The sequence below is a fragment of the Chlamydotis macqueenii genome, chromosome 3 (genome assembly GCF_036417535.1).
Source record: "Chlamydotis macqueenii isolate bChlMac1 chromosome 3, bChlMac1.mat, whole genome shotgun sequence".
Lineage (NCBI taxonomy): Eukaryota > Metazoa > Chordata > Aves > Otidiformes > Otididae > Chlamydotis > Chlamydotis macqueenii.
In genome coordinates this window covers 95556083-95580716 of record NC_141558.1, presented here as the reverse complement: position 1 = coordinate 95580716, position 24634 = coordinate 95556083, and the positions used below count along the sequence as shown (strand labels likewise).

At 40.1% G+C, this 24634-nt stretch overlaps 1 protein-coding gene across 4 annotated transcripts; it reads left to right on the top strand.

Annotated features, from left to right (window-relative positions):
- The first annotated feature begins 246 nt into the window (after positions 1–246).
- Positions 247–17594, top strand: EDARADD (EDAR associated via death domain). 4 transcript variants are annotated; one of them, XM_086745719.1, is made up of 6 exons: positions 247–337; positions 4474–4535; positions 6237–6276; positions 9219–9307; positions 12171–12216; positions 14750–17594. In XM_086745719.1, the coding sequence occupies exons 1-6, from the start codon at positions 307–309 to the stop codon at positions 15124–15126; spliced, it is 645 nt and encodes a 214-aa protein (XP_086601845.1). In that variant the 5' UTR covers positions 247–306; the 3' UTR covers positions 15127–17594. The 4 variants fall into 4 exon arrangements, with proteins under 4 accessions (XP_086601845.1, XP_086601843.1, XP_086601847.1 ...); XM_086745717.1 differs by having other exon boundaries at positions 9207–9307; XM_086745721.1 differs by having other exon boundaries at positions 260–337; positions 4477–4535.
- Positions 17595–24634: the final 7040 nt, after the last annotated feature.

The window sequence follows — 24634 nt, the reverse complement described above, 5'->3', positions numbered from 1 at the left end:
GGTCCACACTAGCGCTACTGATGAGCCATAATGTGCCCCGTGTCCGTGCTGTGGGGGAAACACGGAGTTGCCGTACAGCGGGGCAGCTCCCGCCGGGAGGAGTTAACCCGGCGGGGAGCGGTATTCCCGCCCCCACGACCCCCACTCCCCGCGCAGGGCGAGGCCGGGCCCCACGCCCGGCCCTACCTGCGGCGGGGCGGCGGCAGGAAGGGGGCGGCGCGGCGGGGGTGGCGGTTCCGGGCACGTCGGCGGGCGCCGCTCGCTCCTCGCACTGGGACCCTGCCGTCGCCGTCTGCCCCCCCACCCATGGCCGCTCCGCAGGACCCGCTGCCGCCAGGTGAGGACGGGGAGGCGAGCTGGGTGGCGGGGAGGGGTGGCCCCCAGGCTCCCCCGCGGGTCCGGAGCAGGCGGGGTGCGGCCCACGCTTCCCTCTCCGGGCAGGGGTGAGCAGCGGCTGGGGGTTTTGGGAGGCGGGTGAAGAGTCGGGCCCCGGCCGAGGTTACAAGGGTTTGTTAGTTGCGCCCTTCCCCCTCCGCACAGGCTAATTAAGCATGGTAATAACTTATCATGTGCTCTGCCGATGTGATTTAGTGCGACTTGTCCCGTCAAGCCTGCTCCAGCCTTTAGCGTCTAAGTTAGCTTGTGCTTGCTAACAGCGGATAAAAAAGCCGTTTTTTTTTTAAATCCGAGACTGCGGGTGGTTAGGCAGCCTGTGCTCTTTAACTTACTCGGCTAATGGTGCGAATAACTTGAGTACCTCATCTCGGGTGTGCCACCATCACAGTTTTTCCCTGGTTATCTACTCAGACAGTGACAAAGTTTTGAGTAGTTAACAGTAAACAAAAATGCACAAGTGCTGATGCCCTGCCTTCGCGTGAAAGAGGTCTTCTGCGTGTATGGTCGAACTACATAGCTGCAGTAGACCTTGTGTACATTTGCTGGTGGCGTCGAGGCTATGTTGCAGGGAAAAACTGTAACAAAGGGGAATACCATCTCTGCTACATGGTGCTTCCTGAACCTCCTCCTGCTTAAAGGTCAAAATACGGAGGTCTCCAAAACTTACCTTGAGGCTTCCTTCCGATGCAAAATGAAGAACAGACGTGAGGTTAGAAGTTTGAATATATATGTGTGTACACATAGATACACCTGTGTATGGCAAACTGTTGATGCTGTTAAGTGCACAGCATTGCATCTCTGTTAGAGTAGCAGTATTGAACAGCAGGAAATGGTGGTGATGGGTACGAGTCTGCTGCTGCTGTTGCAGACTGGTTATACTGGGCAGGCTCAGGCAGAAGAGCCATGGCAGCCGCTGAGCAGTCAGTGCGCAGGTGCTGGGCAGCAGAAGGGAACCTTGGGAGCAACCATTGAACCTGACTTCTGTCTGTCCAAGTTAATTTGCACGTGCTGATTTATGTCCATCTGAGTCAACTCACGTGTGGTTCCTGGCAGAAGTGTGGGGATGTAAAGGCCAGTGGCCATATGCTGTCAGTGGGGAGTATGGGGGTAGTGATTTTTTTGAGGGATCCCAGACAATGTTGTTATCAAGCTGTCTGTCAAAGTAACTATGAAATCAGACGGTCTGCACTGAATAGTCAGTCAGATGATGCCTGTATTTCCTGTCAGCCTTTCAACATGCAAAACGTGGATGTTTTACATTTGAGATAAACAGAGAGCTTTCCTCGCCGAGTTTCGTGCACCTGTGTCCAGCTGTAAGAGATGAGCTGCAGAATGCTGTGGAAGGTACCTGTGGGAAGGATAGAGGGGACATGGCATTTTAATTGCCTTATTTACAATTAAATATTAAATCTGTAGTTTTCAAATTATCTGCCAACTATCAGTGGTCAACAAGACCACGGTGAATCATCTGCAGACATTATACGGAGCCTTTACTCTTAGGGGCAAATATTCATAGACATACATGCTACTTACAGAAAGTGTTGGGACTTGGTAGTGGTCTACAACCTAAAAAACATGGAAATTGCTGTTCTTCATAAAGAACTAGAAAAATAAAAGGGAAGAAATTGAGGTATAGGAAAAGAACTAGAGTTTTAAAATATTTTTTCAGGATGGAAAGATACAGAGTCACAGATTCACAGTGACTATTTCTGTGTGAGACCTAGAAGGCAGCAGTCAATCAAAGGTACCACTCTGTACCCCATCACTTCTTGTAGAGTCACTCTGGGATCTGTCAAGTCTTTATTTCAAATGCCTGTATTCTTGGAGCTTCTCCTATTTTTTTCAGTGCTTTCCTCTGAATTGTGAAAGTAAATTACCAGTGTCACGATGTACCTTGGCTGTATTTTGGACATGTAACAGAAGATAGGGGCTGAAGCCCTTACCATAGCTACAGTAGCCACCAAGGTTCACCAGGGCATGCACCATTTATGGAATCTGCTTCCATCTACCTCAAGGCTCCTCTTATATTAGAAGGGAATTTTTTTTTTTTTTTTTAAAATGCATCTAAGAATCCATAGGAGGAGCTGTAAGGCCTCCAGAATAAACTGACAATAAGTTGCATGCTTTGCCTCTGAGTTTGTTGGGTCTCTGTTGATAGTGGAGAAACAGTGAGACTAGGGATGCCTGGGCTGGCCTTCTTCACTGGAGCCTTTCTTTGGCTCCCAGAACATCCTTCTTTTTCAGCTTTCCTTTACAGGGTGGGCTTCTTTCTTTGCCCCAGCTCCCTTTCCAGTTTCTTTGCAGCTCTCCACTACAGTTTCCACTTAGATCCTCCATTTTTGGTCCTACTCTCATGCAACATCTTAGGCTAGTTTACTGTATTTTCTCCTATCCCAGTCTGACTCTCAGCCTCTGCATCTGAGTTGGGAAGCTTCTGGTGGTTTGTGCTGGCCCTTGCCATCAGGGCAGGCTTTGTCCACAACGTTCTGTTAATGTCGTGTTTCTGGAGCAGGGATTTATTATCTACCAAAAAGGGCATGTGTGACAAGAATATGGAGTTTTGATTTGGGATTTTTTCCTCTTCTGCATATGTCTTCCTAAACTTTGGACTGCAGTGTGAACATGCTCATCTGAAACGTCATAGACCTCTGCCTTTTTAAAACATTCAGAGTGTCTGTGTGCAAAGGCTGCTCTCAAGCCTTGTAGGTCTGAGCCCTCTGATCGTGTGCCACCTGCCTGGAGAATGTGTGTGGGTTTCCTGCGGGCACAAGTGCTGAGAAGGGCTCTACCTGGCATTGCAGAGAGGGGCTGGGCACCGCACCAGACACCCAGGAGCTGTTGCTGATGGGACTGCCTCACAGAAGCAGGAGGGAAAACAGCTCTATCCCGGAGCCCAGGAGCTGCTTCTGTCCCACTGTTGCCACCTCTTTTTATTTTCCAGCCTGTTTATTGTACTGTCCTCCATTATCTTATGTTTTAGCTTGTTATTCTGTTGTATTGAGTAGATTTGTAGGAGTAGGTCCCAAAATAAACAATTATGCTAAACTTGAGTTGGTTAGAATAGTGTCTTTGCAACTTCTCTGCTATTTTGGAGCTCAGTGTTTATACTGTGCATTTTGTAATTAATTTTTGGGACTGTGTTCTAAATGCACTGATTTCTATATTTGGGAGAAAGTGATCACCAAATATTGATTCCAATCTCCTCTTACTGGTTGTGACTGAAAACATTTCATGTGTACTTATAGTACGTATAAGGACTTTTAGGATGAGAGTGACAAGAAGAGAGTGAAAATCCTGTTGCATAATTTAAAATGCTTTTCAGTCTTTGAAAACGTGATCCGTAGCAGCAGAAGAGATTCTTTGAGGAAATGACAGGACAGTGTTAAATTACAGGAGTGGTTTTGTGAATCCTGACATCAGTATGAGATTTGTTTCAGATTCTCTGTGTGCTTTTGGTCAGTATCCCACTATTTGTCAGTTTAGCCATTGATGCAGAGGAGTTGATGTTTAATGTACCACCTGCAAGTATTTTTAAGATTTATTTTTGTATCCTTTTGATGTTAATCTAATAGAAGTTTATTATTCTGTTGAATACAAATGCTTACCTCAAATACATTTTAAATTAGGTTTTGTACTACAGTCTGTTGTTTATTATAGTATTAATTTTGATTGTAGTGGGTATATTTACTGTTTGAATTATTGTTTTGAGGAAAAAATGGAGTGCTGTCACTTGGAGAACAAAACTTACCTTTTAGCAAATTTGCTGGATTTTACTCTTTATTGTGGAATTGCTTTGTGATTTTTTTTTTTCCTTACTAAAAATAATATGGAATTTTCATTTAAGTATCTTTTGTTAGCTTAGAATGGGGTTTCCTTGTTGCAAGTAGTTTCTCATGTATGTGCTAGTAATTCTGACATTTTCTAGTTTGTCATGTTTTCTTGTGGAAATATAAATTGACATAATGCATGTAATGGCTACACAGCTGTGCTTTATCTTGATGAGATAAAGAAGCAAAATATGAATTGCCAGACAAATATTTTAAGGATTATGCAGTAATAAAGCTTTCTTATTTCCAGCAGGTCATGCAGCAAAAGAGCCAGTGGAGGATACAGATCCAAGCACTCTTTCCTTAACAATGGTATGCGTTTCTGGTCTAACACAGTTAAAATCATTATAGCTCTCTACAGTTATGTAGTGTAGAAGTGAGGTAAAACATTCAAGAATATTAATTTAAATCATGCATATATATAGGGGTTTGCTTATTCATATGATTTTAAAAACAAATTTTAATTTACTAACTGTGCACTTAAAGTGTGAATTAAAATACCAGTAAGTACTTAAGCTGAATTGAATGTTATCAGTTGAGCTGTTCATGGGATAGCTTCTAGAGGCTATGACAGTACAATTTTTTTCATTTAAAAAAAAAAAAAAACCACACACAACCACCAAGAAAGATTGGTGCTGACATTCTTCTGTCTATATGGATTGGAGGGATAAGGAAACCCACCTAAGGCTTAAAATACCAGTTGCACTAAGTTATTATTCCTTCCTCTACCTATTTTGTGTGGTGAGTTAGGCATGGACAGATAAGACCAAACAACAGTGCCTTACAGAGGCATGGGTGAACCTAAGGAGAGACAAAACAGAATAGTGCTCTAGTGCTCGCTGGCGAACAGAGTAAAACCATTGATGAGAAGTTCTTGTATCTCAGGATATTAAGCATACCAGTCTTATGCTGAGACATGGAGTATATCAGCTAAAAGCAATAAGAAATTCTCTGAAGTCCTTTAAGAGTTTTTCTTTTTAACGTTGCTATGGATTGTTTACTCTGAGGAAGAGTTACAGTGCGGTGTAGCCCAGAGAAGACTGTTGCCTAATGCCATTATGTAAACAGATTGAAATGCATTGGTTTATTTTATGGATGGCAAGTGAGCAACCTATTGCTTTGCCTTGGTGTTTTCTTCCCATTTTTAAGCTTTGCCACAAGGAGTCAGCAAGAAAGTCTGAAAATTTCACTAGCACTTTAAATGCTGATTGTTCACTGGGATCCATTATTGCAGTTCCATGCATTTGTATCAGCAGGTTTTAACAGACAATATAGACTTTGTAATTGGTTTTGTGGATTGACTAAATTAGAGGCTATGTTTTGCTAAAAGGTGGAGAAAAGTTTCTATGTCTGTGACAAATTAGTTTATTTATCCCTCCCACTCCATTAAATTAAGATGTCTTGAATCTGTTTGCTTGGTTATGAGATTCTATAAAAGCCACACCCACTTTCACATAAGGGTAGGGGTCATAGGGAAGGAGGTAGATTCCAGGTATAATAGTAAGTTATAACATGCCTGGAAATCAGAGGCTGTCCCCTTAAACTCACTGATAATAGTTTTCTATTGCATATTAATCAGCTTTTTAATTTTAGAGCAGAAGATAATTTTTTTTTTTAATTTCAGTACAATATCATTTTAGTAAAAGCTTTTATCTGCTAAAAGAACTTTTGAAGCCATCTCTGTTCCTCCTGGTATGCATTACCTTTTCTAGATTATCTTGCTATTTACATGCAAAATTTCTTTCCCAGTCTCTGCTTTTTCACTAAAAAGTAATACCTTTTAAAATACTGCAGCAAAGCAGCAATCTCTATTATTTTTGTATGTGCTAATCAGAAGTCTTGGTAGCATCTCAATTCCCACATAAGAGGACTGTTACAATGTCTGATTGTAGATAGATCAACTAGTAGCAATTTAAGAGCTGCAACTATAATTATGGAATTTTGTATACCCTTTCTCCAGCACAATTACACTCAAAATAACAAACACCTGTATCTCTTGCCTTTTTGTGACAGACTGAAAAATATCCTGTCCAAGACACAGGAGTACCTAAAGGTAAGTATTGTCAATTCTGTCTGTTCAGATGTCATAGATCTGTGTTGTTATGTGCAATAAAACCATTGGTGTTATCCAACAGATTTAAATATTCTTAGTTTTTCGTAGATGTTTATGTTTTAAATGTAGTGTCATCTTCTGTATTTTTAAGGTCAGTTTGGTGTATATATATAATTTCAGAAATTTCCTTCCAAAGGTCAGTTTTGATCTAAAATTCAGTCTAAAACAATCAGCAGAAGATCTTGGTTCTCACTGGAAGGAGAATACAGTGGTGCCATCAAAAAACAGTGTTCAGAGAACAGATGGTAGACATATGATAATGTTAGAAGGTGGCTTTGAAGAGACCTGTTGCCCTTTAGGTTATCAGAAGTATAATCCAGAAAAACTTTCCAGGTCTCTTGCCTCTGATTGCATTCTTAGCCCTATAACCAATTAATTCTTCATGCCATCTTTTACTTTCAGCAGGTATTAATACCATCTCCTCGGGAACCTAATATACACAAGTTCCTGCCTCTCCTCACTGAAAATGGAGTTGAGGGAGTGCAGGTTCTGTATTGCACTGAAGTAAAATACTTGGATTACACAGTGTGAATATCTCCTTTATGGTTTCCTTGACATGTAGGGTAGAGGGTTTTTTTGTCATCCTGGGCTTAATCATTGGCTTTTGTCCAGGGAGTGCACTGGCAGGGGCTCAGCTGAGGAGTGCTGTGCAGGTAGTGTGTTCTCCATCCTGTGTTGCACAGCACGTCTCCGGTGGGGGCAGACGTAGGAAACTATGCAGAAGCCAGTCACAATGGAAACTTTTACTGACAAGCATGAGCAATATACCACTGGGGTTTGAGAAAGGTTAGAAACTATTCTGGGGGGCTTGAGGAACCCAGCCAGAGGAAATGAACATCTCAGAAGTGCTGCTCAGTAGGGAAGGAGAACGTGGGATGAAAACTGATTTGAAAACATAAACTACTTTCTGCCTATTGGCAGGCAGGTGGCTTGTTCCTTCAACATTGCTTTTTAACACTAAAGCAATTTCTCTGTAACATTCTTTTCCATGTCCTGTTTTTTATTCCACCCGTGATGTTAGGTCCCTCTCAAAATTAATTAGATAAATTCCTAAATTTCAAATTTGTCAAAGTTGTTTGAAATCTGAGATTGCATGTTTTAAATGCATTTAATTTAAAAAGGAATGCTGAGAGGAAGTAGAAATTTCAGCACTTTCTGTAGAAAGGAAATGAACTTGGTTTATTTTAGTTTCTGCTTCCTCTTGCTAGGTGTAAAAAGATGTAAGTACTAATATAGCTTGACATTTCCCCTTTAGAGTTGACAGTAGTACAAATACCTCTTAATATTCTGCTCATTTCCATGATTTTTTTTTCCTGAGAATGACTTTTCATAACTATTTCTATAAAAATACAGACTTAGAAATAGGAATCTGTGAGTTAAAAAGTGTAACAGATGTGCAGGTCTGATTCTGTGCAACACAAAATTGTTTGCTTCAGGTATATTGTTTGAATAGATAGTACATTGGCTAGGAGTGGAGTGAGGGCTGTTTTGTTGCTTTTATAGGTCAATTAGTTAATGGACCGTTTGGGGGCCATAACTTATTAAAGTTCTTAGCACCCTCTGCCGATTACGAAGAAAAGGTGAGTTGAGGGAAGTTTTCATCTTGCAGGACTAGGCTTAGTGTTTCCATCATGTTTTGATTATAATTCTACCTCCACTCAAATATAGAACAAGTTTCCCATATAATGTTTCCACATGAATGAAGTGGATTTTGGATGCCCGTATTTTGCATTTTCAGCCAGACTTTTTTAGATTTTTTTTTTTTTTTTTCCTCTGGACCAATAAGATGATCCTTATTAAACATTTACCCTGCTAGAGGTGGAATACTATTTGGCTTTAAGTTTCAACAGTCTTATAAAACCAGAAAAAAAGGAAAATAATATTTTTTGGTTTTTTTTCTTGCAAATGTAAGGACAAATTCTTTGATTCAGATTAATTTCTTGAGTGAGATAAGGAAATATGTCTTTTTTCCTGTTATCTGATGATTTATAAAGATAATCCCTGGTTTTTAATGCAGTCTTACCACTAAACAAACAGTGAATGGAAATGTACCAGCACTATAAACGCAGTCACCACCATGGAGAGTTCTTGTGTGTAAAACATGTAGAATATAACCTCCTTTAAGCTCCTGTTAATGATTGGTCAGCATCTGACCCAGGGGAATTAAGCAAATGGTTTGCTGACAAAGACCTTATTAATCATGCAGAGTGAAATTTGTCTGTTTACACAAGGTTCACAGCAGGCTTATGCTTATGCATCACTTGTACCTCATTTTAAGGGCTGAAATGAAGCTTGAAAGGTAAATAAATAGAGTTTGTGCTGTACTGGGGAATGTTGTGCTCTTCAGTGAACTCCCAGGGCAGGTGGTAAACATACTTTTGCAGGGATTATTTCAGTGCCTCAGAAATCTCTGATGTAGTAGAGATAAGCAGGATGAGCATAATTCACAAAGAGGCAGAATAAAAGGTAAATATTTGTGTAGTACATATTTAAAGAATTATCATTGTAAGTGTGATGAAAAAAGCAAAGCAAAAAGCGTTATACTTCAGGCTACTTTCATGTATTGGTTCAGTTAATATTCTCTGGTCAGCTTTCGGAACATGACTCTTGTTTCAAAAACAGTGTTTGTTTAAAAAAAACAACAGCTACACTAATTTCTGGTCTCTGCAAGGATTACTTTTCTTTGCACAGTCATACTCTGCATGAATATTGCAGTCTCTGCCAATTTAATATTTTGAGCTTTTAATCTAGCATTTCCCAATGACTGGTCATGATATGGAGTTAAATTTTGTATGCTAGACATCTATAATGTATGTTTTGTACTCTTACTATTTAAATTTGTATTTGGGTGAAAGACCAGTGTTTCACAGTCTTTGTCTTAGATGAGGAATACCTAACAGATCAAGTTACATTGGAAATTGCATCTGTGAACATCAAGACCCTTACATCAGATTCTGGCCTAATCCAACAGGTAAGAAAAATGATACCTGAATGTGAACTAAGTTATTGCTATTGATTAAATAAGTATGTTAACAAATAAATATATTTTCAGACTCTGTCTGGAGAGCATGGAATTACTCAGTGAAATAGACCAGAGATAGGCTCTGTTTTCAAGAGCTCAATGAAGTGAGCTCAATGAAGAACAAAAGAAAGGTTGTTTCATCAGTAATGTATACTTTGTAATTTAAATAGGTTTTGATTAGTGTGCAGACGCTCTGAAGAAGAGACAACAAAATGTTAAGGCTTTGTCATATATGCTTTCCTCCTTTCCTGCTGAAAGTAGAGCCAGAGCAGAGAGTTAGTGAAGAAGTAAGGAATCCTAGGTTTTGGACTCCTGGTGTTTTGCCCTTAGGGAGGCATTTGAAGGTTCTGCTTTGAATATGGGACACTGCTCTTCCCGTAGCAGAAAAACTCTCTGCTGATTCTGAAATCTTACGTTGCCATAGAGTGGGCAATGCTGAGTGACCCACATGCTCTATGGTTACCGTCTTTCAAGTTAATGCTATTTGCTGAATTTCAAATTGATTCTCTTTGGGTTGAGCAGAAAACTTGGAGAAGAGAAATGAATGAGCATTTTCCAGCAAGATGAAGAATTAAAAGGAGTTCCTTATGCCAGAGTCCCAGCTGAATTTCATCAGAAACAAACATGGCTTTGGTATGCATTTCACAGATGATGGAGGTAACAATCTCATTCCCATCATCAAGGAGAGAGCATTTATTGCCAATTTAGAATCACTATAAGGATATTTCCCTGTATTAGAGTGTTAACGGTTTTATAGAGCTGGAAAGCTTTCTGCTTATTTTCAGATTGTGCGTAGATTTATGGCTTTGATTAGACCGGTAGAGGTTGATTGAATTTTAGTTGTGAGCAAAAAATACTCTTGCTTAATACCTTCATTTCATGGGCAGTAACACTACACTGTCTTTTTGCAATTACGTTACAAGAAAATGATCTTAAAATGATCTTGAATAAACCTGAGTGCATCTGACTTGATAAAGTGGATAATAACTAATCAGTAAAATAACCAATTTTGAAAACAGATGTGTGGCACAGGTAAGTATCCCTGGTTTTCTTTGCACTTTTTGCAATCGTAGCTACTCTTGTTATTTTTGTTATCATAAGACATGAGTATAATGACATTTCTTAAAGGCATTTAGGTATTAGCTTTCACAATACAATTTGAACATTCATGAATTCATACGGTCTGGCAAATGTTACTGAAGTTCAGGACAGCAACTTAGCTATCGCAAAGTAAGTGAACAGTATCCACTTTTCCTTTTTTTTTTTTTTTTTTAATCTTTCATTTTTATTTGCTTGTCTGTCTGTTTCTTTTGAAACAGATCTGTGGGGAGGCTGAGCTGTGATGGATACCTCCTTATCTTCCCAATGAGTTATCCTTTTGGGGATTTGCCCCTTGGGGCTCAGTAATGATGTGCTACCTTTTTAAGGAATTTGTGGGAATGGAGACAATGGCTATAATCAGGGTTTCCAGATTTAACTTTACTTAAACTTTGGGTGCTTACATGTTGCCATGAAGGCCGAGTTCATGTTTAAAAAGCTCTGTCCAGAGAAAGCTTATGTGGTGCCAGTGCAAAAATTCAACTACTAGGAGATAATGGCAAGGATTATTTGTTGCAAGTGGTATGTCCAGTGTTAGATCTGTCTTGAGCAGAGACCAGACGTTTCGTGGGGTGAATTGATATTGCATGTATGATCTTTCAGTTTTCAGGGAATAAAGAAATGCTGAAAACAGCATGCAAATTTTTCCTTTCCTAACAAAGTCTTCAAGTATTTTGGAGATAGTTTACCTTCTTTATAATTGGACTGTGAATGTCTGCGTGTTCATCGCATCAATCAGAACTGCTGATACTCTGTTTTTAGTGAATTTCTTAGTAAAGAAGGTGTAGCAGGTAGGATTAGAATATCTTCTTACACCTTATTGTTACCCAGTTGACTTGTGTTTGCATGCACAGCCTGCACGATGTTAAGGAGCCCACTATGATAGTTTTTGAATAATGATGTAATACAAAAAAATCAACAATACTTTATTGCAGCTATCTAAGAGGAAAATCCCCTTCTGCTTTCATCTTTAAGTCCTCAGCAGAGCTGTTTCATCTGGCTCCACACCCGCGTAGTTAGAGTAAGGGCAGCTGCAGTTTCCCACTGTCCTAGGATCAAGGTGCTGTCCTTCCAGTTTTCAGATGTTGCTCTCTAAATAGTACAATTTAAATGTTACATGTGTTGCAGTCTCAAGCTGCTAAGTAATTTCATTATGTTTAATTAGCAGGCAAAAAGCCATTGAGGGAATATTTACTTCAAACAGCAGGAGGGTTAGACATGAGCCAGCAGAAATGTTCAAGTCTACCTGTTGTCTAGAAATGCTTCTTATGTATGTAAATAAATTTGTAATAACAACTTCTCCACTTTTCCTAGATCAATGAAACAATCCCTTACTGATGCATGTTACAGGCAAAATTCCCATTTTTTTTTCGTTACAAAGCATTTTAAAAATCTTTTTAATCAAACCATATGAATTGTTGAACAGCTGTTGAGGGATTAAGAAGAAATTACTCAAAAGATGTAACCCCATAGCATGTCATTAGTAAAGATGACATTGTTCAGTGGACACAACCAACAGGGCACTTTTGAGAGCCAAAGCATGAAAATCCTGCAGATTGTCAGTAATTCCTCAAAACTAGATATATTCCCTGTCTGACTTTTCAAGTAGCTCGGGATTCTTCTAAGTAATCTCCTGCCACTTGTAAATTAGCCAAATAATTATTTTGGTGTTCAAATGCATTGGTTTGATTTATATTTGTTTTCTGCTTTGTAGCCAGAGGACAAAGACACACAAAACCATACTGATGAATCACTTTCAGGTAATATGTCAGCATTACTGTTCTATGTATTTTATTCCTAGATTTTCTTTGAAAGTACTTTATTAAAAACTGCTGTTTGTCATAACCAAGAACTTCCTGAGTAATCAATGCTTGTGGAGTTCATTTCATTACTAGTGTCATTTATAGCTTCCCCTTTCTTCTAAAGGGGATGGTGATCAATAACGCGGATCATACAAAATGTGTAAGTTGGGTTTTCCGAATATATCTGGTGCATTCACCTTTGGAAGAAATCTGTAAACAGCTACCTGGAGAGAGCAGAAGCTGGCAGTAGGCTGTGGGGGCTTATCCCATAATTCTATGAGCTCAGCTGAGAGGGGGGGTTGTGTGGATGATATACAGCCCCGTTAATCTAACAATGCACAACTGAGAATTTCCTGTTAGTAAAGAAGCTTGTCTATTGTGTGGCATTAGTATCATGCAGTCAGGTGGGTAGGTCATCATTTGCTCATCGGTATCTAACACAGGGCATCTTAGAAAAGCAGGATTCTTTATAATGCTTTTGATAGTCTGCACGCAGTATAGCACAAGGAGCAGGTTGGTTTAGTTTTGTTTACCTAAGACTATGGCCTGTGTTTTCTTTACCCCTTCTTCCCTTCTTCTATTGGAGGATAAAACTTACTCTGGCATCCTTGCAAAGCAAAATAAGATGAAATTCAGATAGGGTGTTCTCCTACCCTTTGAGCTCTGCCAGAACTTTGGATTACAGTCATTTTGCCTTGTTTGTGTAACTAAATCTTGGTATGAGTGAGGCAAGCAAATTTTGTTTCACTTCAGCAAGAGTTTAGGGTGCACAAGAAGAACAGAATAGTTCACATACATATTTCTATAGAGAACAGCTGCAAGGCCTGTGAGCAAAGATGTCACCAGAATGTGTTTCCCTTTAACACAGAATCTGAATCTAAGCATTCGTATAAAGTTATGTGTCTGCAGCAGTGTTGTTGCTGCACGTCCTAACTTGTTGAAAACTTCAGAAGTTGTCTTTAGCTTGCTAAAAATGCAAGCCGATGAGCAATGTTACAAAAATAACAATAGCCTGTTCTTCCCTTAAAAACAAAAACCAAAGTGCATGCAGAAGCTGAGTTCCTTTTATCAGCATTAATATTCAGAATTAAAAAAAAATCACAATTTGATGGTCTTTCTGGAATTTTCACACAATCTGACAATAGTTACTGCATATGAAAAAAAAAAACAACAAAAAATGAACAAAAAAAATCTTAGCAGATGCCGTTGTCTGTATGAGTGGCGCTGAGTACCAGATTTGGCCTTTGCCAGAGATACAGTTCAAGTCTCTTGGATCAGCACTGATCTGGCACTTGTAAATTGTGTCACATTTTCTGTTGTTGTTTTTAATCAATCTTTTGAATAATATCAGTTTTGTTATTGTAGTGTCCCTTTTTCAAAGAGTTTCATCACAAGTAGGACCGGGTACTTCCCTCTTTCAAACTGTACAATGAGGCTGGAGGGCAGAAGCTCTACAAAGTGCTTCTAGGCTGCATCCATTATCTACTGCTCTTCGGACATACCAAATTCTCCCTGCCTTCAAAAAGGAACAGGGAGAGTTAAGCTCACACCTGCAGTCAAAACGCTCGAACGATGCCCTGCACCACTGCAGTGTTAAAGGACTTAGTATTAGTATTTGCCTAGAACTATGACTAGAACTGGTTTCTACATTGTTTTATGTGCTATTAATATGTAGTATAGTCTGATAGCACCACATTGTTCACAGTGCTGGGGAGCTATTGACTGCTGTGTGTGGGAGACCTCTAAATGGCAATTTTTTGTATTTGATGCAGATTTTTATCACCACCTACTTCCAGCAACTTGGTATTTTTATTTTTCTCACACATGGAGGAGTATGCACTTTATTCCTTTCCATAATGTACATTTAAAATAGGCTTGCTTGGTAGAACAGGGACAGCTTTTATTGTAAGAGCCCTTACAATGTAAAGGAACATTTCCACTTTTTTATTGTGTTAAAGTACTAAATGTTAGTTGTGTTTGCAGCTGTCAGCAGAAATTCTCCAGGTGCAAATATTTCATGTTGTTATGAAGGCAGTGGCTCTGAAGTGCAAAACTTCTTCCTTCATCCTGCAACATATGTGCACAAGATGCACATAATTTGCACGTAATCCTGTTGGTGATGTAGGCAGGGGTTATAATAGAGTTGAGGAAGCAACGTAGTTCCCAAAAACAAAAAAAAAAAAAGGGAAATATCCCAGCTCACACACTGGATTGAACTGCGTGCCTTTTCTATAAAAATATACATACGGTACTTTCAAAATGACTGTCCTTTTGATTATAGCCATGAGCGTAGTGAAGAGAGAAGTCTTAGAAGGTTAATTTCATGAGTACTTCTTCAGGAAAGGCATTACCATGTCACTATTCTGACTTTTTCAGAAATTATTTACAGGAACACAATACTCTTCAATCCTTTGTGCTTTTAACTGTTTGTTCCCAGTGAAACCACAGCAATAGATCCTAACTTCTTCCTGTGTAATTGTTTTCACTGCAGATCTCAAGAAAACCTGCAAGGAAACTGGCACCTGCTCCTTGTGCCTGTTCCGTGCACCAACCATCAGTGACATGCTCAATGATGAGGACTTGTTGTACACAGTGAGGCTAAAGCTGGATCCTTGTCACCCAACAGTGAAAAACTGGAGAAATTTAGCAAGCAAGTGGGGGATGACTTACGATGAATTGTGTTTCCTTGAACAGAAGCCCCAAAGTCCCACCTTGGAGTTCTTGCTACGGAATAGTGACAGGACTGTGGAGCAGCTGATAGATCTCTGTAAATTTTATAAGAGAATTGATGTTGTGAAAGTGCTGCTGAAATGGGTGGAGGAGGAATGGCCCAAGAGAGGGAACAGAACTTACCAAAATGACTTCTAGGTCAAAGAAAGTTGTTAGTTTGTACGCGTTAAATGCTGGGACTAACTGCCACTAGTACATGGGAAGTTTCCCTTGTAAGAGAGAGCGAGCCTGTACTGATGGTTTGTATACTGTGTAAGCTTTATGTACTGTATACACATATGCCTGTTCTGTGCCCTCAGGGTTGCAAAGATAACCTTCCAAAAGAGGACGGAATAATGCAGGTTGTATTCTTGAGTCTACAAGTGCCTTCAGTTTCTTTGCTGCTTTCGTAGGCTTCCTAAGCAGAAGAGGAATGAAAAAGCCAGACCACTGGTTTTACTGCAGCAGTTGTGAACCATCTCAGTTGTGTGCTGTTGCTGTTGGGAAAGCCACAATTAGAAGGCAAGTCTCTTGGCCTTTCTGGCAGCCTTTCCACAATTTTATATGTTCTACCTAGTAGAAGATGAGAGGTTAGGTTTTTTTCTAATTTTTTTTTTTTTTTAAGCTTTATGACACTGTTTTTGGCACAGGAACACCTCAGCGTTCCAAGCAGCAGTTTGGATTTCGTGTTACAATTAATTCAATGTTTCAACATCACATTCAGGCAAATTAAGCTTTAAGTCTCTTTTATAAATAAGAACAGATGTTAAACAAAATGATTGTATACTTCTACATCATAGGGCATATATTTGATACAGAAGTCATACAATTCAGAGAGACTTCCCAGCCCATAATCACTAGGGACCAAAAAAAAAAAAAATTAAAATGCTTTATACTTAAAATCAGTTTCCAAAGTTTTAAAGAAAATCTGCACTCTGAGTGCACTTATCTGTTTATTTCAAATGCCTCTTGCTTTGCAGTGTGAGGTGACAGGTAATGCCCCACCCACAGGTATCCTTGGTATTGAGTATAACTTCCCCTTTCGTAGACTGTGGTTTTCTTCTCAGTCCTGTGGGTTGACCTACTTTCTGTCCCACACCAAAGTAGTTGCACGCTTGCATGAAACTAGTACAAGTTTATGTATTGATTAAAGCCATTCTAATGGGAAATTAATAGGTGAATTCATCTACAGTCCAGGTGGATGGTAATTAAAGCACTTAGGGTGGTTTAGACTGATGTTTCTCAAAGAATGTTGGAAAGCTGAATTATGCTGTTTACATTTTAAATATTTTAGAAATTGGTCTTTTTCCTACCATCCTTCTGTGTTCTAATGTTTTTTTAAAAACTCCTGAAAAATCAGTTATACAATGTGATGTATAAAGTACTTATAACTATAATGAGACACACAAAAATGTTGCGACTTAAAAATACTTCTAGTTGTTACCCTTAGTAAAAGCATCTCAGACAATACGAATATGTACATAGGTGTATATACCAAAGCACTGGTAAACAGTATGTCAAGATGTGGGGCAAAACTAGAATGGGGTACAGGTTGATGCACTGTTTACTTTTCTTGAGTAGAAATGACTCAGAATTAGTAGCAAAGCTGTAGGAAGTCTACTGTATACTGAGTTTCTTACTGTAAGAAAATGAAAAGGGACCTCTAGTAATACTATGTTGTAGATACTGAGTGATATGGTTATAGAGGAACTAGAAGTAAAGACTAACATTTTCAATGTCAGGCACTAGTTCTGAGATGACATAAATTAGCTTTATTTTAGTGACTTCAAGAAGCTGAAGATCTAGTTTCAAGGTCAAAAGACTGACCTAAATCTGAGGTTTGAATTTTTTCTTTTTATAAAGGCTTGTGGAAGACTGGAATATTTAATAAGTTTTTTTTTTTTTAACCATTCCTCAAAAAAGCTGCTACTCTTTAGAACAGTAGGTTTTCCAGCCATATTTTAAAGATGAAATTGTAGTGCTGTATCTTGCTGGGGCTGCAAGTTCAGACGTTTCATGTTCCTCTTCTGGGAACAAGGGTTTCCTGATAGATGCCTGTCAACTCTAACTTTTGCAAATAATCTTCTGTCTTTAGTTAGGAGCTCTAGAATAAGCTTTGAGGACTACTGCTGTGGCTGTGCGGCTTGTTACTTTCAATTCCTCCAGAGGCATCCACTGTGTTTGTGTAAATAGCTCATAAGGCAGCTTGTCCAACTCTGGGCCTACTATATGCATGACTTAGGATATAATGTGTCTGTTTGTAAAGTTGTTCTTCAGAGTGATGAGTGCTGGCATGTATGCCAACGACTTTTCTCCCCCATAACATACCACAGCTATATGTGTGTGTATTATAGCCTGCTCTGCTTTGGTAGGTCCAGTTGAGCATGGAGCTGGAGCCCTTGCCTAAGACTCAGAATGGGAACATGAAATGATGCAGCAGCATTTCTGAATCAAGATGTTCAAATGAAATCTACCCCTTTTCCTATTTTCTGGCTAAAACTTGTAAAATATTGAAGAAACGCTGTTGTCTTGTGGAAATGAGTTCTGATCCCTTGAAGCTCTTGAAAAGTCAATATCGGCTGCAAGGATTCATGTCTGATGGAAATAAAGCTGCTTTTGAGAGTTCATACGTGGATTCTGCATAAATTCAGTACTGAAGGTTGAAAATGTTAGCCTTAAACTTCATCACACACTGGATTGCTCATTAGTATACTTGAAATACTTTTTCCTCTTTTTATGGCATGAATTGAGATGTACACACTTTTTTTTTTTTTAGTTCTATATCTGTTTACAAGATACTGTGTCTGAGTGTTGAGTTTATTCTTATATCTTCTGTTATAATGTATACTATTTTAAGAAGAAATATAGATTGTCAATGTTTGACTTTATTGTATTTGATTTTATTACAGCTAGGAAAACAGCTATTTTCCTTCTCACCAGTCACATTGGAACCACCGAACTGTCAAGTAGTTGTGCTGTGTAAAAAAACCATCTTATATACAAGATTCATGGCATCTTAAAGCACCTATGTTTACAACAGATACTGCTGTTCAAGAAAGGAAGATGCACTTTTTTTTTACCGTTACCATATGAAAAATGAGTTAATTTTGATAAGATGATGAACAAAGACGTTTACCTAGAAACATGCAGCAGAGTTACTAACTATAGCGAGGTATGAAACTTACAATGGGTGAATTCTTCCTGAATTAATAACCAATTTGATAATGAAGGTTAGAGAATCATGTGAACAGGCTCTATTGAAAAGGCTCTACTAGGCCATCAGTTTTGTTCCATTGTATCTTTATCTTATTCTCATACGAGACTTGCCCTCCCTCCAGGCATTTCCTGGTTTTTGGCTGCCATCTCTGTGCCCGCAGGATAATCAGCAGCCCACCCACTTTAGCTTCTATGAAGATGTCCAAACTACTATATTCTTTCATTCCTGCAGCTTTATCTAAGACATGGTGAGCCTAACTGTTCTTCAACAGCAAAGGTACAGTCCTGTGCTCCAGGAGCCCCTAGTTTTGCTGTGAGGTCAACTGTGGGGCATCCCCAGCAAAACAGTGACAGCGTCCAGTTGCCTTACTTGCTGCATGCACTTCCCTGTGATCTATGGGAGAGGAATGCAAGATGGGTTTGGGGCTGTCCTTTGGAAGCCTACCATAATGGCTAGGGCAGTCAGCATGGCCCCAGGTGCTCGCTTGGAAGTAAGTTGTACAGAAACTGTAGACCACACTTCTTCCTGAGTCACTACTGAAAAATGGAGAGCTGCAGCTCAGTCTGGGCAGCGCTTCATGCAAGAGACTGCATATTTGTCACTTTCTCAAGCTGACTGCCTCCCACAGTTCCAAGTCAAGCTGTTAGCAAGTGGAAAAAAATGTAAATTCTGCCTTATAGTGGTTTAAGTTTGGATAACGCTGTTGGCTTGTGGCCAGACATAGTTGGAAATTATTTGTCCGATAGCAGAAATGTTTAAACGGTTAAAGAAAGGGCATGACATTTACAATCATTTAAAGAGCAACCTACTTCTGTAACTTTTGCAGCATATCATGTTCTTCTGTCCATGAAAGAAAAAGCAATTAGTTATGAATAACTAATTTCAATATATCTTGTAAGTCTTAAGTTTTGGGTCCGTTTTGGACAGCGGGGCAGAGCGCCATTAAATGAGGATTTGGGCTTGTTGCCTGTTTTGGCAGAAAAGTGCTTTTCCTAGCCCCTGAGCTCATGGTTGCATGGCTATGGTCGTTGTTGGCCTTAGCTGGATAGGGAAGGTATGGACCTACTGGTCAGACAGGCTGCATATGAGCAGCGCTAAGAATAATTTATTGGGAAAGCTGGAGTCTGTAGTATTTGTTTGCCTATACCTTGGCTGAGGTCCGGGACTGACTCCATCTTACAAGAAACTGATAGCAAAGGGGAGTTGACAGACTTGGGAAAGGCTTGCCTGTACCCTCCTTTGGGGTTGAGGGAACAATTAAAGAGCCAGGCAGACATACTAGTTGGTTTGATCTCTGTATTTTACCCTTGTGAAACAGTGATTCTTGATTTCAAAGGCAGATCATTGGGGTAAGTGTGTGTTTGTTACTGTGGTAATGAGAGTCACATGAGAATCTTAAATGTGAGAAAGATACAGCAGTGCAAGTCTTGTTAGGATGGGATCAGCAAGGTCAGCTTTGGCCTTTTTGAACTTCAATATGAAAGAGTCTTGGTGTGTTCAGGCTTTTGTTCAGGCTTTGTTTACTGGCCTTCACAGTGCTATGAAGATGAGGATTAAACTTGGAGAAGGATGAGAAAGAAGAAGCTTCTGAAAGTAGCTTTCTGAAATGGAAAGAAGTAGCCATCCAGAGGGACCTTGACAGGCTTGAGAGGTGGGCCCGTGCAAACCTCATGAAGTTCAACCAGGCCGAGTGCAAGGTCCTGCAGATGGGTCAGGGCAATCCCAAGCATGAATCCAGGCTATGTAGAGAGTGGATTGCAAGCAGCCCTGAGCAGAAGGATTTGGGGGTGTTGGTTGATGAGAAGCTCAACGTGAGCCGGCAGTGTGCACTTGCAGCCCAGAAAGCCAACTGCATCCTGGGCTGCATCAAGAGAAGCGTGGCAAGCAGCCTCCTTTCTTGTGAGACCCCACCTGGAGTACTGCATCCAGCTCTGGACCCCCCAGCATAAGAAGGATGTGGCCCAGTTGGAGAGGGTCCAAAGGAGGGCCATAAAGATGATCAGAGGGCTGGAGCACCACTCCTATGAGGACAGGCTGAGAGAATTGGGGCTGTTCAGTCTGGAGAAGAGAAGTCTCTGGGGAGACCTTATAGCAACCTTCCAGGGGGCCTACAAGAAAGCTGGAGAAGGACTTTTGGCAAGGGTGGGTGCTGATAGGACAAGAGGTAATGGCTTTAAACTGGAAGACGGTAGATTTAGATTAGATATAAGGAAGAAATTCTTTGCTGTGAGGGTGATGAAGCACTGGAACAGGTTGCCCAGAGAAGCTGTGGATGCCCTGTCCCTGGAAGTGTTCAAGGCCAGGTTGGATGGGGCTTTGAGCAACCTGGTCTAGTAGAAGGTGTCCCTGCCCCATGGCAGGGGGGTTGGACTAGATGATCTTTCAGGTCCCTTCCAATCCAAACCATTCTATGATTCTGTCAGAAATAATTGGTGGGAAGTAATGTCTATGGTGTTAACTTTCTCTTTCCTCTGATATTTGTACAGAAATAGCTTCCTTGCCTGAAAATCTTATTTATTTACAGCTGCATCTTTCAAATATTTTTGAGAAAATTCCAGAAACAAGACCAAATGTGTTAGTAACTTAGTAATAAATGTGTTCTGTTTATCTGTATACAGCATGAGATAGATATGCAACTTAACATATCCACATGAAGGTGCTATTTTTTATTATGAGCTTGGTTCAAAATTATCCAATATTTAGTTTGGGAATGCTTTTGTCTCAAAAAAATTCTCTCAAGTAATCAAAAAATTATGTTGTGGATGACATAAAAAACATTTACACAACTAAAAAGTTTCTTAGCAGAAAGAGCCAGGATAAGAATAAGAAAATAAGAAATCCTTACACTAGCAATATCTTGATTCTAAGCTGAGGACTTTTTTTCATGTTTGTGCCCAATATACGTGAGCTTCCCCTACTCCTCTCAAGCTTCAGTTCATTCACAATTCCCGAAGTAGTTTATTAGATTGTTTTGGTCCTAATTTACTTTTGTTTCTAGTTTCTCTGAAGCTGAGGAGTTCACCAACTCAAAAGGTCTACTAAGAGGCTGTTGCTCTCTAACCATCAGAAAACACCTACCATCTCGTGGTGAGAGCTGGTACTACAGCCCTCTCATTTCCTCCCTTGAAAACGCAGCAGCGCTGAGAGGAGGCGAGGCCGTCCGTAACTGCAGAGACCCAACAGGGAGATCCAAAGGCAACTGCAATGAGGATGATGATGTAGCTAAGGCGTGAAGGTACAGTCCTAGGGATCTTGGGTTTGGCCACAGTCTCTCGTTTGGAGAACGTCACACAGTTTTTGTTTGCACAGATATTTCTTGTTTTTTATCTCCCTAGGTAGGTAGGGACTGAGGCACTAGGTGTAGATTGTGGCGTAGTCATCTTTTGGGGGAAGAGACAGGGCAGGCATAGGTACAGGTTTGCTCTAATACCTGTTGCAATGCAAATGAAGACGTTATCCTGACTACTTTCAGAATCCTAGAGTGTTGTCTCACTGATGTAAAAAAGAAGAGGTGAGTATATTTTAAGGGTTATATGGCCTATAATTGGTTTTCAAAAGGACCAGTGACTTCTCTGTAACTCGTTTGTTCTTTGGCCCTCATATCTAATCTGTATCTTGTTTGCTTTTATGCTTCTCTTCAGCATTCTGCTTTAAAATGCAGGCATTGCAACAACAACAACAACAACAAATGTTCCTTAGTAGTTTCTGAAGTAGTAGTAGCATTTCTTTTGTTCCCTGTGATTTGTAAGCCTTGTGCATTTAGGCTTTAAACTGAAAACTGGAAGTATTGACATATCAATGAAGAGTTATGGAAGGCTACTGATTAACTTGTAGTGAAGTAATAGCTGAACCAGCTGGGCTGTCAACTGAAACGTTAATGTTGGTGTACCAAGAAGTGGTGACTCATGTCCACTTTGAATCTAAAGCCTTTCAAAGAAGCTAGGAGAATAATTTCCATCAGAAAAATGTTGTAATGTACAAACAGCTCCATAACAATGTTGGGCTCCTAGATCACATGAAGTCCTTACACATGAAATTTCTACTGAACAGTATACAGTGTGCTAGAGGCTTTACCCCTGTGGCCTGTGATACTGTATTAACTAGGGGAAGAAATTACAGTTATTCTGGTACCACACAACAATATAAAAAAGATTTAGCTGAGAGTAACTTCCACTGGGCAGGTTTCTTAATGGGCACTAGAAGCCTACTTTGCTCACTGCAAAGCTACATAATGTGCGTATCCGTGAGCTTTGGGTGAGGACAGACTTGTCCAAATCCGTATTTTTCATCTGTTACAGCCTGTTAAAGACTCTTGATGAGACCTGCAGAGAGCCATTGAGCTTATCCATACTGAATGGTCGTAGTGGTGTGTCACCATGTAAGCAGTATGTACAGTAGGGAGAAGCCTCTGATTCTGGACAGGAATTTTTGTTTTTTTTTTTTTGCAGGATGTTCAGAAAGCGGTTCAGTAAATATACTGCATGCTGTTGTGGAGGCCCAAAAGTGGTGTCATTGGCCTAAAACTGAATTGGGCAAATTCATGGTCTGCTTACTCAGTAAGATGGAGCAGTTGTAACCTCTGTCTCAGAAAGTCGTAAACAGATGATAGTCAGAAGCTGAGCATGTTGTACTGTGTGCTTGCCTTCATTCTCTACTCCTCTAGACAGCTCATGATGGCTACTGTCTGTAATGGTCATAGGTCCATGACCCTTTGACTTGATGTGGTACATCCAGTTTTGTCTTTACTAAACCATAGATGTCTTCTACCAACCTCAAAAGAACAGCAGTACTTAGGAAGCTCTTACGGTACTGTATGCATCAGAAAAAGGGCAAATGTAGGCAGCGGGGCAGCCAACTCTACCCCTAGGCTCAAAGCCAGCAGAACTTTGGGCTTTGGTACATAGGCTAGGAAGAAAAGTAAATAAGCATGTCTGAATATTGAGAAACTGCAAGTAATCTATTGCAGAAAGTGCTGGAGAGGCCTAAAAGGGAAAAGCAGCATTTTACATGAAGAGAAGAATGGTATTTTGAATTGTGGAGAGGAGGAATGTTGAACAAAAAAGGGACCTGTGAGAGGTTTTGAGATGTGTTTATTTGTGCCAAGTCTAGGGACTTCTCTTTAAAAAAAAAAAAACCAAAAAAAACCCACTCACCATTAATTGGTGGAAATTTTATAACTGGAACTGTGTATAAAATATTGAGCCAAGTAGTTATGACTGTGTATGTTGTTACCCTAACCTGGGGCAATGACTTGCAGCTCTGAGAGGTACACGTTATAGGCTGGGAAGCAAGGACAAGGGGTCTGCCTAAGAAGTCTCCTTTGAGGAAGCAGGATAGCATGTAATCATGTACTTTGTGGTACTCCGCTGAAAAGTGGGAGGAACTGGAGAGCAGGAGCAGATAGCTAACGCAGCTAGGAGAGCCAGAGCACTGCTGGAGTGACTCACAAAGGGCAGAGCAGCTTGTAATGCTGTTGGGTCTGGTGCAGTTTGGATGCAGCCCTGCTGCCCAGCAGGGAAGGCACCAGCCTCTGCTTTGGAGAAGTGCAGATGTAAGATGAGATGTTTACTGCAAGAAGAAGGGAACAAACATAGCGGCTCCTTTGACTAGAAATTTCAGGAGGGCTCAAAGTAGTCTGTGGGTGTACTCTTCTTTTTCTGCCAGTAAAGTGGTGCTTGTTAAGCCACCTGATTGAATATATGAGAAGGTGTTAAAAAAAAGTGCCATATCATCAGCTTAGTTCAATTTTCCCAGATTTCTGAGTGGGCTTTAATTGTTATTAGCATGACCTATGTTGCTGTCAGAAGCTTACATGGAAGCATGCTAAAATTATACAGGTGATTGTACTGAACTGTCAAATGCAGTTTTGCTGACAACACACTCAGCAAGCACAATATTTATTTAAACTAAAAATTAATTTTCACTATCAGATTCAATCACATAGATCCAAAAGCTCTGTGTGAAATGGTGCTAGACGCCATCAATCTGTCGTAATTAGTGGGTTGTGGTCTGACACTGCTGCTTAAGTGTTAAGTCTGTCTCTTCTCCAAAGTGGAAAGGGAAAACAGAATGTAAATGGAAAGCTAAATCTGTAAAAGAGCATGTTTCAGCTTCTAATAAGATGAATCAAAGCAGTTCTTTGTACCCAAGAGGGAATATGTAAGATTTGAAGATCACCTAATCATTACTGAAAATGAGCAGAAAGTTCGTAAAGGTTGAGCTCGGTAGTGCTGGTTGGGTGTGGTAGCAGCTGATGTGCAGTAGCAGCTCCTGCATTGCTGATGTCCTGTGATTATATTCCTCTCCCAGCTTTTGTGGTTGGGGCAGGAAAGGCAGGTAGAATTCCTTAGGGGTAACTGGGTCGTCCCTCAGATGCTGCCTTTTGGCCAAAAGTAGCTGCTAAATTTGCTTCAGCTGAAATTGTCTGCCTCTGTCTTGACAAAGCACTTA

Coding starts and splice junctions, on each gene's coding strand:
- EDARADD (XM_086745717.1), top strand. CDS start 307: ATGGCCGCTCCGCAGGACCCGCTGCCGCCAG. Junction 338..4,473: donor GCAGGACCCGCTGCCGCCAG/GTGAGGACGGGG, acceptor TCTTATTTCCAG/CAGGTCATGCAGCAAAAGAG. Junction 9,308..12,170: donor ATTCTGGCCTAATCCAACAG/GTAAGAAAAATG, acceptor TCTGCTTTGTAG/CCAGAGGACAAAGACACACA.